The sequence below is a fragment of the Malaya genurostris genome, chromosome 2 (genome assembly GCF_030247185.1).
Source record: "Malaya genurostris strain Urasoe2022 chromosome 2, Malgen_1.1, whole genome shotgun sequence".
NCBI classification, from domain to species: domain Eukaryota; kingdom Metazoa; phylum Arthropoda; class Insecta; order Diptera; family Culicidae; genus Malaya; species Malaya genurostris.
The window spans coordinates 112,882,172-112,901,585 of record NC_080571.1 but is presented as its reverse complement, the minus strand read 5'-3'; the positions used below and the strand labels follow the sequence as shown (position 1 = coordinate 112,901,585).

The 19,414-nt window shown below is 37.4% G+C and overlaps 1 protein-coding gene across 1 annotated transcript in view; it reads right to left on the bottom strand.

The window, feature by feature from the left end:
* Nucleotides 1-19,414, bottom strand: part of LOC131428770 (homeobox protein 10) — a 154,700-nt gene that overhangs the window by 63,182 nt on the left and 72,104 nt on the right. Inside the window, exon 4 of the mRNA XM_058592815.1 lies at nt 12,189-12,376. Coding sequence (XP_058448798.1) covers nt 12,189-12,376 — 188 coding nt within the window. The remainder of the gene's footprint in view (nt 1-12,188; nt 12,377-19,414) is intronic.

Here is a 19,414-nt window from a genome sequence, read left to right as displayed (position 1 = left end):
CTTTTTACCAGGGGTTGACTCCGGGATTTGGAACGATACAACAGTTGCGTCCGCGTTCATCGGATGCTTTGCGGAATTACCTCTCGGTCGGTGGGGTATTAGTACAGTATTTAGCAAATTTGTTGCTGTCATATGTTCGAAAAACTACTGCCGCTGGGGTGACGGAAGAGATTACGACGACAAAAGCATTGGAAGAGGATTGAGGTGCGGTGAATCTGTCAGCCGGTTGGTGTCTTTCGCTGCGGGTCTGTGGTTGAGCCGAGTGGACAGGTCCTGGTACACAAATCCCGCACACGGTAATCAGCATTACAATGCGTTATGTGACATTGTTTAGCCACTATTTAGATATTAGCCTCATTTGAAAGTAACTTTGTTCGAAGGACATTGTTCAATTGTGCGTATGCAAAATTGAGTTTTAATGATGGATTACATATCCGAAGATTCGAGTAAATATTTTCTTGCGGATTTATTTCTATAGATAGATCCTACACAAAACTGACTTGGTTCATTTTGATTCATTTTTTGTCGTCCATATCCGGCTCATCAGTTGTTACCTATTCAAATTGAACCAGTAATACTGTGCAATATAATTCAAATTGTGTAACAAAAACTGGCTTGTGATGAAGCTTGATGTCTTTAAAGAATTGAATTCAATTCAATTCGTCCGCATACAAATTTTTTCAGGGTTATAAACTTTAGTGCTAAGTTCCCGCTTTCAAGCAAAGACTAAGTATTACATTCCTTTTGTGAAATTTGAGCTACTGTTTCAACAGATATGGCTGGTGCTACGATCCTGTTGATACTAAGTCCTTCCAGGCAACTGGCTTGTAAGACAAGTGCCCTATGCATTGAACACATTCAGGGGCGGCGGAAGCCCTATTGGAAGTATATTGAACTCAACTCCTGGATAATGTCTGGGTGTGGTATTCCGGTGGAAGTCTTTTCAACATACTGCCTCCGAATCACCGATACTAGTAGATGGTGAAGTTTAATTCTATATAGGTATGTAAATTATGCCGATTAAAAAAATCTATCTATCTATTCGTCTGTAAATTTCAAAATTCTTGTGAAGAAGTACTCAGTTTTAAGCACCAGTAGTGAATATCTTCTGTTACTGTTACACTTTCTTCTGTTACTGTTACACCTAGTGCACCAAAAGTTCAATACGCACGGATAACTCGAAAGCGAAAAGTGGAAAATATTAATAACTATTATATTACTTGTAAATTGAAGTACATTATAAAACTTTTTTTGAATGATGTTAAAATGTTTCTTCGATCACTCGGCATAGCAGTCGGTGAAACAGTGTAGAATTTTATATAAAAGGTGTTATGGTGAAAAATTGATCAACTTATAGGGCTATTGCACCAATAGTCATCTCATTAGTAGAGTCATTATGATAACAAACCGATTACTCGACTTACAATCCATGAGTTGTGATAAAGTCGAATACAAAATCTTTCCTTCGGCTCTAAGAAGCAATATTGCGGAAAAAATAGCTCGAATATTGTTCAATACTGATTTAATAGCGACGCGAAAACTTGAAGCGAACGCTCATAATCTCTTCTCACTATTGTAGTCAATCTATCGAACAGGCACAACAGATCTCAATATAACTGATGGTTTTCGTATATGAGATGACTAATGGAGCTGAGATAAATGGAAGTAGCGTTACCCAACTTGATGCACTTTTCTTGATCAAGCGTTGAAAACACTTGCACTTGTTTTAAAGATATTTCAAGTTCAAAGTAAGAAGAGCAATGCGATAAAATTTTGCTCGAGCATCGTAGAAGTCCGTACTAGTCTCACGCCAAGTTGGTGAATTGTTGCCAAATCAACTGTCACCAACGTAATATAAGGATTCAGAAAATATTTGTCGATAGCCAAGAAGACTGTATCGGGGGGAAAACCGAAAGCCGGAGGCTGCAAATACGCGTCAAGAAGACGCGAAAAACAGTTCGAGACAGCGAGATACCTTTTTCAAATTATTCAATGATACTTCATATATCGAAAACCTACTTCGATTTCTAGATGATCGTTTGCGGAATCATTTTTAATTTATTACGCATTCAATTATTGAATTATCTGATATATAATGATGTGCAATTGTCGAGCCGATAGACATCTCATTAGTAGAGTCACCATGTTGTTCAACCGATTACTTGACATTCAGTCAACGAATTGTAATAAAATCGGATACAATACCTTTGCATCGGCTCTAAGAAGCGATACTGCTTTAGAAATAGTTCAAAAATTGGGCAATGCTGCTTTTATATCAACGGAAAAACTCGAAGCACATATTTTCATCTCAAAGTCAATATTTGAAACAGGGACAGGCGATCTCATTCTAATTAATGGTTTTTCGAGCTGAAACGGAAGGGGGTACCGTTGCCATATGACCTCTGTAACAAATTTTTTATCGCATAATTTGGAATCTTCGAAAGCTGGAAACTACACTCTTAGAACAAATTAAATTTAATTCAAAGTCTTGGCATCACATTCCTTTTGTGTTATTTGACCATTCTCTTTAAACAGATTTCGCAGCCATTTGAGGGATTCTTAGTGTTCATAATCATTGCGTGGCTAGTAGTACGATCCTACTGACACAAAGAATGCTAGAGCGCTAGAAAAGTGCTCTCAAATTCTTCGAGGTGGACGCAGATATTGTACACGCCGGTGTTCACCTTCCTCAGTGCACAATTGAGTGTATTTAGGCGAGAGCACGTGAGAGCGATTCATGCGAGCAGAAGGTGATTCACTCGCACTAGTTTGTTTGAACACAAGTGCACACTTAAAATCGGTCTATTCTACACTGAGGACCTTTCCTTTTCGTGCGGTGTTCGCCGGCTGCTTTCTCAGTGTAGACATAAAACTTACAGACAGGTTTATCACTCTAGTGAAATGCCATGATTGCACAGTGATTCAAAAGCCACATTTCACGCTGCTAATTGATAACTCATAGAAACGTGGTTTTTGAGGTACAGTATCTTCAACAAAGTTGCTCAGGATGATAGACGCCATCTTTTTACAAATTTTATTTATGTGATGAATCCCCCTAAAAGTGAGATAAAAATTTTATTTTAGCTCAGGATCAACATAGGGGCTAAGTCTCTTGGACAAAATTGTGCAAAAAGTGATTTCAAACAAATTTACCGAAGGTACTATTCCCGTAATTTGAGTGTTATTCATGATTTAATGTATTTTCTGAAAAGGGTGCCCTAAAACCAGTTTTTGTAAGAAAACGCATGTATTTCCAATTTATACGAGTTTATCATGTTATACAAAGGTTTTCGTCATTAAAAACTACACAACTTTCACAAACATACTATGCCGCTATCATTTCAGTTTAATGAAATAGAGCCATTTTTCATGTTTTGTTTTTTTTTACAAAAATTTAACTTGCGTATCATGAAAAGACACAAAAAGGTGCAGATGAGACTAGTTACCATATTAAACTACTTCGAAAGAGCTTTCATACCGTGGTCGAATTACTCGTCTGCGATCGTCTGTAGGCGAAATATGTTCTTTTCAAAAATCCTTGTCCTTGACATTTGCAATGATAAGGTTCATTGTAAGTCGGATCAGTATATATTCATTACTATGGTACTTGCACAAAATATGATTTTTTTGCATATTGAAGTCTATAAATTGAATAGTCTAGTAACTATTTTGTCACGACTTTAAAAAAAAGCAATCATCAAATCGAATAAAGTTATGTCATCTTCTGGTAGAGTTTTGAAAGAAATTGAAACCTTCAACAACGTTCGATAAACTCTAGGAAGTTTAATTTAAATTTTAGTGTTTTAGACAACAACTTCCGTATCCGGGAAACGAGAACCAGTACATCGAAAGTGAGTTTGTTTGACCACCAAATAAATATATCGGCATACTAGAATAATTTATTGTTCAGTTTTAAGAAATACACTTCCGTTTACATAGTCGATTTTGAAAATAAAACACCCTTCAAAATTCAAATTTTAAGAGCTCTTCATCCTCGAAACTTGATGTGAGATCCGGAAAAATTCAATAGTAGCCATAACTCCTTCATATGAGTCTAGCGTTAAGAAGCACCTCTGAACTCTGCAATTAGAAGTCGGAACCTGAAAAAAACACACAACGCACACACAGACAGCAAATTTCTGACCTAGACGAACTGATTCGAATGATACAGGATACTCTGGCTTGTGTACCTTTGTTGGAAAATTCTACCCAGAGATTAATGAAGTGATTGCATAATCTTTCTTAATTAAAATGGCAAAAATACATCCTTACTCATGAATTTTTATAATCAATTCCCAAAAATTACAAGCATTGTTCCATAGCTAGTCAAGTCATGATGAAACTGCGAACCAAACAGAAAACTCTGACACATGCCACGTCCATCTCGAATGGGTACTACGTCGGTCCATTATTTAACTCAGAAAAGATGATTTTTTGGAAAAAGATACGCTCAGAGACAGGACTCGAACCTGCGTTCTTATGCAATCCGTGCATACGCGTTTACCCTTTCCGCCACCCTGAGCTGTGGTAGACAAAGTTCTACAACAGATCGAGTTGGTAAGCGTACTTCGAACAAATGATCTCAATCCAAGCCGCCTCACGACCGTTACTCTTGTATCCAAACATCTTCTCTGTTCATCAGCTAATAAACACTAGTTTTCTCACTCTATACCTATTATCCGCACAAGCAACGATTGAATAACATATTTTCATGACGACAATTACATCTTTACACTCAGAAGAAATACAATAACAAATAATCAATTAAAGGTATAGAGTATCTTTTTTTTTAACTAAGCGATACATTTTGTATGAAACAAGACTGTTCCTAATCAGGATTTATGTACTAGAAAAATTAATGATTACTTTTTGTTCTCATGTTAACCAAGATCACTAGTATGATGAATGTACGAGTAGATCTGTGTTCTACGGAGCTTACTGTTGCCGTGCATTCTATTCAGATTTCTACTTCCAAAACAACAAAGTTCATTGTTTGATGAAGTTCTTTCATTCGTTTCAGGTTAGATGCATATTTCAGATTAAATAATTCATTCCGGAACGTAGGTTTCATTGTTTGCATTTATATTCGACTCCACCAATTCCAAAGCTTTTATGAAATTGTTGAACAAATATCATATGCAAAACTGTTGCGATTCGTTCCCGTAAGCAACTTTATATTCAACCGTGACACCAACGCGTGCCCCGATCAAAACATGCAAACAATGTAATCATCTCAATTTGCTCTTACGATAAGCACCGCCCGTCGTTGCCCTTGGACTAGGGAGTCGGAGCGTACCCTCCTGCTGTTCGCAAAGGATTTGTTTTGAAATGATTATCCTCGGAGCGCGCAGCACCACCGGTTTCCCCCATTATGCCGTGACAACCCACTCACCACCAACACCAAGGGTAATTGGGGATAACAAAAGATTTAACCAGATAAAGGAAACCTCTCCCTTCCGTCGTGATTCCATTCGAATATTCCACCAGCTCGTAACTCGGGCATGGGACTCACGGAAGGAAACGTTTAAACATATCATTTACTCTAAATACCCTCTTAATTCAGCTACATATGTATGGTGCACAGTGACGAAGGGGGAAAACATCCTGACTTTTCCGTTTTTCACTCACACAGCCAGGCGATAATGTCCCGACCGAAACGCTAGTGTTGGTGAATGCAGTCTAGCGTGCATCACGGGTTTGAACGACTACGCGCTCAGTGTGACAGTCGTTCTCTTTCTCCTATATCTCTCTGGTTGTTTCTAGTGTTAGTGCTGGTATGGGACCCAACTACGGTAAACGAATGCTATGATATGGTGTTACAATTTTGCCGTATGGAGAACATTGTACTATTTTAAAATCGTTATGTTTTGATTATAACTATGCTTGAAGCGCGCTATAGAATGTGGCATCGTAGCGAGAACTGGAGCACATATCATAGGGCTTTATAGGGTGAGGTTGCAAGGCAGGCTAGGGTAGGGTTTCCACTTCGGAAAGGATTATTCTTGGTTCTCTGTAAATAGTGCAGCAGCCAGTAGCTAAATAATATTGAACGCGAATCGACGGAATGAACCCGCTTACCACTTGAATGAGAGGAAGGCAGTCCCTCCTCCACTGCGGGTAGAAATATAATGGGCACGAACTCTCGTAATATCGTTAAAACAATTAAGACCGTATATAGCAGACTAATTAAACTAGGATGAAACAGAGACGCTACGAAAAGATACCGGATGAGGATTACAGTGGTTGTATTATATCCGGGTATTGTTCTCGGTCGTTTTTGTTTTTTTCCGACTCTTCAAAGGAGTTAATTAAGATTCAAACGGCTGGTGCCGCCATGCGAGCGAAACAATCGTTAAGAAAACAATAGCTAACATTACGACGCTGAGCGGCATATGGAAAATCATATTTGCATAGTTAGATTAAATCTAGTTAGAGTTCACGAAAGAAGCGATGGAACATAGAAGCGAATGGCTCAAATTATACATGCTAGAAAGAAGTTTATAACAGATTTTGCTCTTTATGACGTTGACTTACAGTTTTTAATTGATATTCATCAATTCTAGAGGAGAGCGAATAAGAAATCATTGCAACACAGTTGACTGTAAAATTGTTGAAATGTGAAAAAGTTCGTAGTTTCACAAAATTACGTCCAGCAGGTCAAGGCAAGTGCAGGATAACATATATACAACATTCCAAACTTCCCTTGCCGCGATGGAAGGTACCAAATGAAGCTGTACACGGATATTTATTTATTAATTTATTTGATAGCTTCATCTGACAGTAAATATCTTAATGGACCTGAGATGAAGTTCTAAAATCGATGATTGAGATTCTTTTGCAGCAAACTTATACGACGTTTCACCAAAAACGAACAAATTTTATACTAGTGAGAAAGCTCGAACACATGCCGTTAGTGGTTTTTTGGTTCGAAATGAAGTACGATTGAATCTTTGTGATAGTAAAGATCATAAAGTTCGTTGCGAATCAATGAAGTCGTGATTGGAAACAGAATCTTTGTAGAGTCGATTTCGTTGATAATTTTAGTCACAAACACAGCTCGTTGAATCTTTCTTCGTCTTTCCAGAGACCTATCAGGCGACATCGATCTGGGCGTGGCATAGGAGATCTAAATTAGATTGGATTAGATTTATTTTACCGCGGTTTTAACAGTTTAGTGGTTCACTTGGGGAGCGAGAGGACCAAAACTTTTTCGAACATACTCAATCCGCAAGATCTAGTCTAGTTGATATAGATTTTAAAGCAGAACATTGCGGGAAGTTTGGATTCTAGTAGAACACCGCTAACACGAACAACTATAGTAAGTGTTTGCCCATGAATTTTGGTGCTAGTCTTACAAGCCAGTTGTCGTATGTTCGAGACCCGTGCTAGAAGGATGCTTAGTGTCAGTAGAATCGTGGAACCAGCCATGCAATGGTTCTGTGCGCTAGGAATCAGCTGCGAAGTATGTTGAAACAGTAGGTCAAATTCCGAAAGGAAAGTATGGCAGATTTTTTACCTGCTATCCGGAATGGTTTGTGTGTATATAAAGCTATTCCTTTGTACGCGACATTTGGTCCATGTACGAGGTGTCCTTGTAAATCGCTGGTAACCTACAAGAATCAGTCATTTCGGAGATCTACCTGTTCATTACAGTAGACCCTGTGCGGAAATTGCGAAAAAGTTATCTTCTACAAAGGACAAGGTTATCTGTTCTCAACGTTTTGAGTTTTTATCACATGTTATGCAGATATATTTTTACGACAAAAATAGATTTTTGATGAGAAGCGAAACCAGTACTTGTGATCTAACAAACGAGAAAAACAATAGCCAACACAAATAGTTTCTTATACTAAAGCATCCACTACAACCTTAGTAAAACAAAGTAAACCCGCTACAATCAACACCGGTTTCAACATTCTAAACAGTACTGAAGAGACAAAAAGTGGCTAAATGATACCTCGGTTAGCAGCAAAACCAAAAAATAATAGCAATGGTAACATCAACGACGACGAAACGGACGAAGATGTGATTTGAGAGCCAACTGTTCCCCAATTCCAACTAAAAAGTAATGAGAACGCTTCTGCCTCTGAAAACATAATCATAATAATATGATCAACCTGTTTAGCATTCGGGATGTTAAGTCATGTCGAATTAATGATTGAAAGGAAGAAAAAAATATACCAACCGGTTTCGAGAGTCTAATGATGCTTACGATATTGCCTTTCTCGTATAGAAAGGAAATGCAATCACCTCAGGACTGAATGCCACATACCATTCGACTCAGTTCGTCGAATACACAAAATGTCTGTGTGTATGTAACAAAAATGTGCACTCGATTTTCTCGGAGATGGCTGGACCGATTTTCACAAACTTAAATTCAAATGAATGGTCATCGGATTGAATTTCCGGTTCGGGAGTAACGAGGTAGAATGGGGAAACAAATGAAAAAAAAAGTGCACTCGATTTTCTCAGACACCGCTTAACCGATTTTCTTCAACTCTAGTTCAAATGGAAGGCCCTATTGTCTCATAGCCTTCTATTGAATTTCATTAGAATCCGATTTTCGGTTCCAGAGTTGCGGGGTAAAATGTGCCAAATAAATTAAAAAATTACATACTTCTTACCGTTTGCAACAAACGAGAGCAACAAAGACGACAAGACTAATTTCCCCTTGAAAAAGGCCATCAAAAACTGCCGAAACGTAGGACAAATTTAAAAATAAATCGTCTGCCTTACTTTTTAGACTGAAAAAAGCCGTTCATTACAATTAAATTAAAAAAGTGCGCTCGACTGCTCATCCGATTTTCACAAGCTTAGGTTCCAATGAAAGGTCTTACAATCTCATATAACCTTATCGAATTTCACCCGAATACGACTTTCGGTTCCGAAATTAGAGGCTGATGAGTATGAACATTTAATTTTCGGGAACGTGTTTTTACACATGGCATGGAGCAATAGAGCCAAATACATTGCAATAGCCTTATAATGAATCAATTAAGCAGGTATGATTAGTTGATGACCCAATACGTTGATTTTGGATATATCAAATGATCGTTCGTGGTTCCGGAGGTACCGGAAAGTGCTCGTGTGCTCCAAACCAGGAATCACTCCGATTTCTCCGAACGACGGTTGTACCGATTTTCACATTTTCATATTAAAAAGGAAAAGTGTCATGTTTTCATAAATTAATGTAGAACTTTATACAAATCCGGTTTCCAGTTCCGGAAATACAGGGTAGTGCTGGTTTACTGGAAGCTCCATTTATCTCAATGACTATTTAGAACAAAAGACAGAATACCGAAGACAGGAAACAGAAAACAGAAGACAAAAGACAGAAAATAAAACAGAAACCGGAAATAGAAAAAATAGAAGATAAAAAACAGTAAATAGAAAACAGAAATCAGGTTAAAAAGAAGACTGACGGCAAAAGATCGAAACGATAAATGAGGCGGTGTTTTTGATAGAATTAGGAAAATAACAGATTACAAACGAAGTCTTATGATGATGTTTTGACTTCGTATAAGAAATAGGTTCTTCCCATTCTCTCGACCCAAGCCCCATTGAAAATGGCTGAGTCATAATGAACTTGATGGAAAGCTAAAGACTGTCCCAGAAAGTATGGACGCAACCAAAAACCGCTGCCATTTCGCAACGGTTCAGAATCTGTCAATTTTTATGGCTGCGTCCTGTTGTTTACACTCTTCTCTAATCACTTGTGCAGTTGTTTATTCGTTTTCATTAGTTTGTTTCGAAATGCGTGGACTTTCAGCAGAACAACGTCGTAAAATTGTGTATAAATGGTGCACATAACGCGGACTGTCACTGAGAAAGATAGCAAAAATGAAAGGAGTATGTGAAAAAGCCGTGCGAAATGCAATCAGGAAGTTTGGTGAGGATAACACCTTCGAGTATAAACCGAAAACGGGTCGAAAAAAAGGTCCTGCTAACCCTCAGTTGGATAAACGTATACTGAAGGCGTTCGAGTAAAAGAAGGAGGTTTCAGTTCGGGATGAGGCCAAAAAAGTGGGCACTTCGAAGTCGAATGTTCTTCGTGCTGAAGAACATTTGAATCTTCGAACCTATAAAAAGCAGAAACAATTAAAACGTAGTCCGAAACAAAAAGCATCGATCAGGCCGAGGGTTCTAAAGCTGTACAATACGATTCTTGCTGGAAATTTGAACTGCATAATCATGGACGACGAAACCTACGTGAAACTCGATTACAAATCCTTGCCGAAACCACAATATTATACGGTGCAAGAAGGGCAAGTGTTAAACCAGCCCGAGACATCTATTGAAGTCGAAAAATTTGGTAAGAAAGTTATGGTCTGGCAAGCAATTTGTAGCTGCGGTAAGATTTCGAAACCCTTCATCACCACTGCTTCAATGAACAGCGAAATATACATCAAGGAATGTTTACGAAAACGACTTCTACCCATGATTCGAAGCCACAAGGATCCTGTCGTCTTCTGGCCAGATCTTGCTTCTTGCCACTACTCGAAATCAACGGTAGAATGGTATACTACCAAAAATGTCACTTTCGTCCCAAAAGACATGAATCCACCAAATTGCCCATAACTTCGACCAATTGAGGAATTTTGGGCATGACCGAAGGTACATCTTAGGAAACATGTCTCGGCAGCCGAAACCATTCAATAGTTCGAAAAAGATTGGAAAAAAGTGTCAAAACTTGTCCCCAAGAAGTCTGTACGGAATTTAATGAGGAACGTTCGCAAGAAGGTGCGCCAGCTAGTCTACAATGGCTAAGTAGCAAATGTTGAGAATAATATTCTGTTGTTGTAGTTTAATATTATCAATATATCGAATAAAATTTGAATATCTAACACTTGTGAATTATTTACAGCGAAATCAAAGTGCGTCCATACTTTCTGGGACAGACTTTATAGGAAGAAGCTATCTCGAGAAATTTGCAAGATTTGGCGCTCTCTTTCAACAAGTTACACGGAAAACCGAACAGTAAGCATTCTTCAAAGTAACCAGGCTACTTTCTGCGTTGGAAGTGACTACACGGTTTACTAATTTGTCTATTTTTGTGGAACACAAAGTGATTCGTTGATTTTGAGAATGCTAATGTAGTGAAAAGAATGAGATGCGTTGATGAGTCTAAAACAGAACATGAATAAACGGTCACTTTCTAGCTCCTAAATGTTCATTAATAAATAGTTAAATATAAAAACCAAATTTGTCCTTATGAAATATTTTGAATTTTACTCGTTTTTCAAAAAAGAGTGAAACACAAGTAAAAGATAGATGAAAGTAATAATAGTGGCTTTATGTCGCAAGCAATTCCATGCATGTCTCCTCGGTTTTCTCCTACTCTGACTCGCCTGTCAATCACACCAGTTAGAAACGCCATTTCAGGAAAATCCTCACCTAATTACCCAATTTGTAAACAACCGCATCCCTTGATACCCTGAAAGAACAATATTCATCCAATTCCAATAGAACATAGCTCTGAAGCACCCCTTTGAAATGGATAAAAAACACAAAAAAAAAAACAAACGCAGAACTAAAAGAGAAAAAAGGCAATCCAACACAAATCCTAGCAAGGGTGCAGAAATCGTTTAATTCAATTGACCACCGTATCCGTCCGGGATGTTGTGGGCCGGCAGCAAACGCAGTCTATCGATACGGTAGCAACCGTGCCAGGCGGCGACGACCGTGCCGAAAAGGATACGGTAGAATGCCGTTGTCTACAACGATCAAAATCTCATCCATTATATCCTCTTTTGCCGACCGTCGCCGTCGACAGGTCGACTATCCCGCATACATATGTGGTAAGCAATGTGGCTCAATACAACCGGAGAGGGTGTTACAAAAGTGCAAACGTTGAAAAGGTTCTCGAACACCTCGTTTTTCATATCCAAGTGGTGCGACCGAATGTAACCGATTCGCTCCCGTCTGATGTAGACATGGACATTGGAATGACCTTTTTCAGTATTGCAGTTCGGTTTTAAAATCGTTCTGCATTTCCCCCAAAAGGGGAACAACTTTAAGACAGTTTACACAATGCACGGTAGAGTTTGCGGTAACACCCACTTTGCCAAACAAAAGAACCCATCAGAAAAATGTGTTACGTTGGGATGTTGGCTGGTTGAATTGTTTCCGTTGGTCGTTGGCAGCCAAGTTATGATTTTTATTAGCTAATATATGTCCGCAAAGCTTACCTTAACTTGTGACTCGGTCATCCCCAGTGCGTATGCCAGTTTCGCCCTTTCCGGTCCCGCCAGATATTTAGTCTGCTCAAAGGTTTTCTCCAGCGCAAAGATCTGCTGCCCGCTGAAGGTCGGTCGGGTGTGTTTCTTTTTACCGTCCTTGTCCTGGTTGTGATGCGATTGTGATAGACTGGCGGACACTGAAAAAGAAAACAGAGACAACAAAAAATAAATATTAGCAACTGTTACGGTCTACACGCTGCCGCCACCCAATGCTCGGCTGTAAGATAGAATGTTATGTGATTTTAACAAGCCTCCACGATAGGAGATAATTACAAGCGACATCATCTTTCCCCTCCAAGGAAAATCAAACCGGGAAGAGAGACTGACACATATGCCCAATGGCTCATCCCATCCGAAGCACCTTCATCCCCAATGCTACAAGTCGTAACATTTCCAGTTGTAACAATGTATTTTATGTCATTATTATTTCTCATTCGGTTTTATGTGAGCTTGCGCCTTCCTTTACCGATATTACCCACTAAAACTGACGTCGTAATACCAGATGATATTGGAGAACGTGTTTTGCATTGTAGTAGACATGCCTAGCTAACAATAATCGCGTTTAGATTCCCGACGCTGCACGGTACGTTTCTGACAAGACGAAAGAGATAAGAGATTTGTGTTGATTCCAAAAATTTTAATAGAATGTAAGCGAACTATGCAAGGTATTCAGTGGAAAGTTAGTACAAACTTTTTTGTTCTCAAAACGAACCAGCGAAAATGTACACTTACTACTGAGCAACTCCAGAAATGCTTAGCAGATCATCAGACTCGACCTTCTCCGATTTGGATGAAACTTTGCACATGACTTCAGTATGGCAAACCATAAGTTTTGAACCGATGGAGAGGTCAATCCGACTCACGACCGATTTTTAAAAAGGGCGTATGTATTATTGCATTTCACCAAAATTGCTTTTTTTAAATCGTTGTAATTCTGAAACCGTTTGTCGTACAAAAATGGCGTCCAGGAAGAAGTTGTAGGGAATCAATAGGGCACTCTAAAAATATACACTGAAAAAAAAATTTGATTTTTTTTTTTCTCATTAATTCCAAAATGAACCAAAAAAATTGAATTAAAAAAAATCAGGGTTTCGATTTTTTTTTGATAGTTTTTATTTTAGAGCTCTTATTAAAACCTACAGATTAATGGCTATCCCATCCGTGCCTTTTGACAAATGAAGAAGTTACAGCTAAAACAATTTACAGATACATTCGAAATTTCAAGTTCTCGTTGAAAGCAGTGTTGGTGATTGCCGAAAATTTGACAGAAGCTGCTATATTGCTATCTATATTGTATACAACATGTTCAATCTGGTAGAAGATGCTACAAGAACTCAAGTCTCTCAATGCTTGAACCGCGAGAGAGTTTTTCTACATTCCTTCGCTCCACTTCATACTCTGAGTATTTCACGGCCCTTAAAAAAAATTACAATCTGATAATGATCATTGCTGTGTGGAATTTCCCAAGAGAGAATCGCAAGTTGACAATTATCGCAGAAAATCGAGTCGATGATTCAACTTGATGATTCTCATACTAGGTTGCAATATTTCAAAACCCTTGTGTGGAGCATTCACAGACATTTTCATAGACACAACTTACACAAAGGTTATATGCACATAGTTAGAATAAGCGGCAATAGTAAAATGATTCTATCGCAATTATCAACTGCCTGTATAGAATCGGGTCGCGAGAATAAGCGACCGTTTGTTGCTTCAGAGAGGATCCCCACAGCAGCGTGCTAATTTTTGATTCTCAGACAGGTCACCGAGAGAAATTCGCTCTCGCGCTGGTATCGATTCTATGTTAAATGAGCCATGCCGGGTTTTTGTTGTTGTGATGATTTCCAACTCTTTTTGATGGCACTGATTCAATCATTGAAGAGTTGCCAGTGAACGTTCTTTGATACGATAAAACCCATCCTTGGTTGAAAGATAATCATTTAAACAGTAGAATATTATTCTGCAGGTTAAAGTCAATAAATTTGCTCATGATATCCTTTCTTCTAAAAGTAGCTGTTCTTGAGATACTTGGATATTTAATTATAACACCATATTCTACTGAACTTGGAACGCGAACGATGACGACCTATAGATATTACTATATTTGTAAACTTTTTTTTGGAGAGTAAGTTTAATTGACATAACTGGAGGACGTAAATACGCATAAAACTGGCATGCTTCTTTCACACTTCCGAATATGGATAATCGTTCGCATTAGTAGATTGTGTGAGTTTTGCAGCTTTTATTGCTTCGCATAATCCATTGGGAATATTTTAATGGTTCTAAAATGAACCGATTAGTCCGCAAATGCGAGTCTTTTTTGTCATTATTCAATTTGATTTTTGAATTCTGGATTCAAAAACTAAACTCGAAATCTGGGACAGGTTCGGAGTTCAGTTGAAAAAATCAGATTCGGAATCCAGATAAAAAATCGAGTTATGAATTTAGTTCTAGAACTATGGACCTGAACTCATTTTCAGAATCCAGGTTTAGTTTTAGTTCTAGAACTGAATTCTAAACTTGAACTTGAATAAAGGAAATGAATTCAGTTCCAAAATATAGCTGCAGAATCCCTGTTCCGAATTTAGTTCCAATATGCAGGTTCTGAATTCTGGAAATGAATTCTAAATCGGAATTTGGGAATTCAATTTTGAAATACAGTTTCATTGTTATGGATAAGAAGTCAATTAAAAAATTCAGTTACAGAATTCAGAACTAACATTTAGTTCCAGAATCCAGATTGAAAATTCATATCCTGTATTTTGTTCATGAATTCTAAGGATCCTTAATCAGAAGTCTAGATTCAAAATGCGAACATAAATTAAGGAACTTAATTCTGTTCCAATATCTAGTCAAGAAACCAGAAAAAAGTCCACGACGTCCTGTTCCATCTAACGCGCTATAAGAAATGAACGGGTTTCTTTTATTTTACATTACAATTTTTTTTTATTATCGATTTTATGTAAACATTTTTATACAGTGACTACAATATTTTAGTGATACAGTTTATAACTTTACATCTATGGTTTTTACTATTTAGTTGTATTTCTTATTGTTTCAGTCCTACATTGCTGGTGACTTTTATTTTATGTATTGGATTTATATCCTTGAAATTGTATATTTTTATCTATTTAAACTAAACTAACCTATCCTAACTCTAGCTGTAAAGCGCTCTAATAATAGCCTGTTCAGAAGTTAAACTTTTAGTTTGAATTTATTGTGTGTTTTTTTTTTCAAATTTCTGCTCGATTATTTATTGTTCAGCAATTGTATGTACATGAGAAATTCTAGTCCATGGAAGTAGATTCAAAATCATTTTTAAATGAACGGTTTTCGAACAAAGTTTACCATTTATACATCGGGACTGATATGTGCCTGACTATCTAAAAACCGTCGGTTCAGGTACGAAAAAGGCAAACAAGTGTGATTAGTTTTCCTCATTGTTTCCGAAAGTTTAGGAAAATTTAGTTTTCGAGTTATTTATGGTTATCACACACTGTTGAAATTTTTATCAAAAATTACTGATCATATCATCGAATTTTGAACAAGCGCCCCATAGTAAAGTAAGACGCATCAAGACATCAAAAATTGCTCCTTCCTTTCACAGATCTCCATAAAAACCTACCAAAAAACAGTAATACTTCGCAGATTGAGACGTTTATAAATTTGCGGATTTGTTTAGTAAATTTCGCCGAACATCAATATTGAATGATGAACAAATCAGTAGAACTATGACAGATTGAAGTTCAGTGCAACTCTACCGAACATTCATTAATTGAAGCTTTTACTGAACTGATTACTGACTGTTCAACTGTTTGAAAGCCAGTAAAACTTTATCGACATTACGTAACCTGATATCGCTAGATATCGATGACGTAACCTGATATGCCTAGACTAAAGTTAAATTTTGTTCATTATTAATTCTATCCCAACTGGAGTCCACAGTCCACGCTTCCCATTTTCAATCAACTTAACAAACATAAAAAAAAGCTTTGACAATAATAAAATTATTAATATTAAGTTAAGTTGATTGTCTAAATTAAGTTGATTGTCAAGAATCTGTCATGTTATTATTGACATCTAGCCATTTGGGCATGAATGTTGGAAATTTGTTACAATTTCAATACTTTTTTCGAGTAGATGTATTTTCAAATCTAAAAGCCAACAATTTTACGTTTTTCTCCTACTCGCCCACTTTGCCTTATCGTTCAAATCGGACAGTTCAGTTACAGTTCAGTGGTCGTCCCCATGGGAGGGGTTATGAGTTCAGCTTACCGTGAAAAATATGCTGCAGCAGGGTGTGTATAATGCTACTAATTGAAAATATAATATCGCAGATCGTTCTTTTGCATTGCACGCTACACAGCATACCGAAGTACATGAAGTTCAAATGGATTGTAGTAATTAAAATGTGGTTTTCTGCTCATCTTTTGTGTTGGAAAACCATGAGCAGCTGTAGTTGGGGGTATATCATCATTATACGAATGCACATAGGAACAATTCAAAATGGCGTGTACCAGTCTTTGTTCTTCAGTTTGTCTGCCAGCAAAACTCATAACTTTTACTTCGCCGGTCGAGAACATAATGTAAATTTCAGCAAGCAGTGAAATACTTTTGCTGTAACAATAACAATGATAATAAATATACAATAATAATGCTACACTATTACTATTATCCCAGCATTGATGTCAGCTGCCCAAAAGAAATGCCATCTTAGCTCACTAGCATCCATGCACAGAGAGGCGGATGATGAAAGAAACTGCCGGGAGAAAGTAAGCTCGTTGGACAAATAAAACCAGAGCAAGCGACCGAGTGTAATGTCATATACAGTAATAACAATAATAAACGACACCGGCAGCGTGAGACGGTGCTGCTTGGTGTATAAATAAACATGGAAAAACGAAACAATAAAACATTGGCAGCACAAAGAAACACATGCACAACAGTGGTCAATACCGCCGTAAGCAATACTAGCTGATATGGGATCCGTGGAACCAGTGAAACTGTTAACTCTTGCCATAGAGAGTAACTTTATATTTTATTTAATTAAACCTGTGTTGTATGTTTTGCGGAACCATAATGCTTGAAGTTTATGTAATGATTACCTCGAAAGAGATGTAAAGTTAGGATCTTTTCTAGTATTATATACTTATGTATCTCTAGCAAAAGGAAACACGTGAGTTTTCAGCTTCCTTTGTCGACGAATATTATAGTGAATTTCGTAAGAGACGATCACCATTAAATCGACTGTCAAAAATTACTGCTAGCAAACGATTCAATGAAACGAATTAAACTGCGATAGATTTGGCTTTTCAAGTTAATTGATTAAAACCACGGTTGAATGTCAGGAACAAAAAGGAAAAATTTCAGGATTTAGGGAAAATATTTATGAAGGGACCAGGCCCGTACCCAGGATTTCGTTTCGAGAGGGGCCCAGATCAAAAATAAAACAACTAACTTCTTCATCATGTATCTAATTCTTAGTATCTCTTGTTTATTGGAAACGTGAGTTTAAACTCAAAAGGGGTTAATCAACTAGAAAGAATTTCCGTATTTGCATAGAAAATTATTAGCCGCTTAAGTAGATATTCATAAAGACTGTCCCAGAAAGTATGGACGCAACCAAAAACCGCTGCCATTTCACAATGGTTCAGAATCTGTCAATTTTTATGGCTGCGTCCTGTTGTTTACACGCTTCTCTAACCACTTGTGCAGTTGTTTATTCGTTTTCATTAGTTTGTTTCGAAATGCGTAGACTTTCAGCAGAACAACGTCGAAAAATCCAAATCCTTGTCGGGGCCACAATATTATACGGTGCGAGAAGGGCAAGTGTTAAACCAGTCCGAGACATCGATTGAAGTCGAAAAATTTGGTAAGAAAGCTATGGTCTGGCAAATGTTGAGAATAATATTCTGTTCTTGTAGTCTAATATTATCAGTCTATCGAATAAAATTTGAATATCTAACACTTGTGAATTATTTACAGCGAAATCAAAGTGCGTCCATACTTTCTGGGTCAGTCTTAATATTACATGTGTTGTAATGGAATAAAATGATTTTACCTTTTTCATATCATACAGTCCCATAGTACGGATTTGACTTCCGGTTCCAGAAATACAGAGTATTGAGTGTGCAAATGTAAAAAGGAGTTTCTTCTAGTTTGAAAATTTGATTGGTTACGATTCGAATATAGCGGTTCCGAAAGTACGAGAAAGAGTGTTCAAAAATTTCGATATAACTCTTATCAATTTCTCAAACGATCTTCTTAGCTATCTTCTTTCGATCCGATCGATGTGATCGTAATTGCTTATTCCAGAATACTGCGTACTAGTACAATGTAAGTGTTCTAGAGAAAATACACATAAATGAGTGTGGCGTTTAATGAGTACTAAAATTTCGTAAGCGTTTTACACGTGTCTATTTGTAAACCACCTCGATCCAAAAGGTTTGCGATGATGTGATATATTCTTAGAATTTACTGCAAAGTTCATTCATGAATAGCATGAAAATAAGTGGTCCGAGGTGGTTCTCTTGTTTTGACTCGTGAGGACCACAAAAGTCTTCTTTACGTTCCTCAAAACTGCTACAATATGTGAGTCATCACTAATGAACAGGGTCTGAGTGTTTAGCAGAATATTTATGATAAAATATAATATTTTACACCATTGAATTCTACTATTTGTATATCACGTCACCATACACATTCAGATAATAGACGTCACATCACAGATACGTATTTCGAATATTACTTATATTCATCATCAGTGTATCAGGTTTCATATTAGTTGATAACCATACAAACTTACTTCCAGGTTCCGGAAGTAGCGGTCGAAATCTCCAAAATTAAACTCACATCGGTTCCTTGATAGTTTGGAACAAATAAGCGCAAGGAGATCGTGATAGTTCGAGAAAGCCAAATTGGGTAAATAATGTGGAAGGGAAAGCACTTGAAATCCAGAATAGTTTATGGTAGCGTTGCTCTTATGTACAGGATCATTGTCGATTTTCTCGGTATTCAATCGCTTTAATAATTCACATTATTTTCACTATCAATGGTTTAATTTTCCTCTTTTCAAGGCAGTTCATGAAAATTATACCATATCAATCACAGATAATCGACGTCATGACCTGTCCAACCCATTGAGCCTCTCTGGGCTGCAGCGGAACACTCATTTT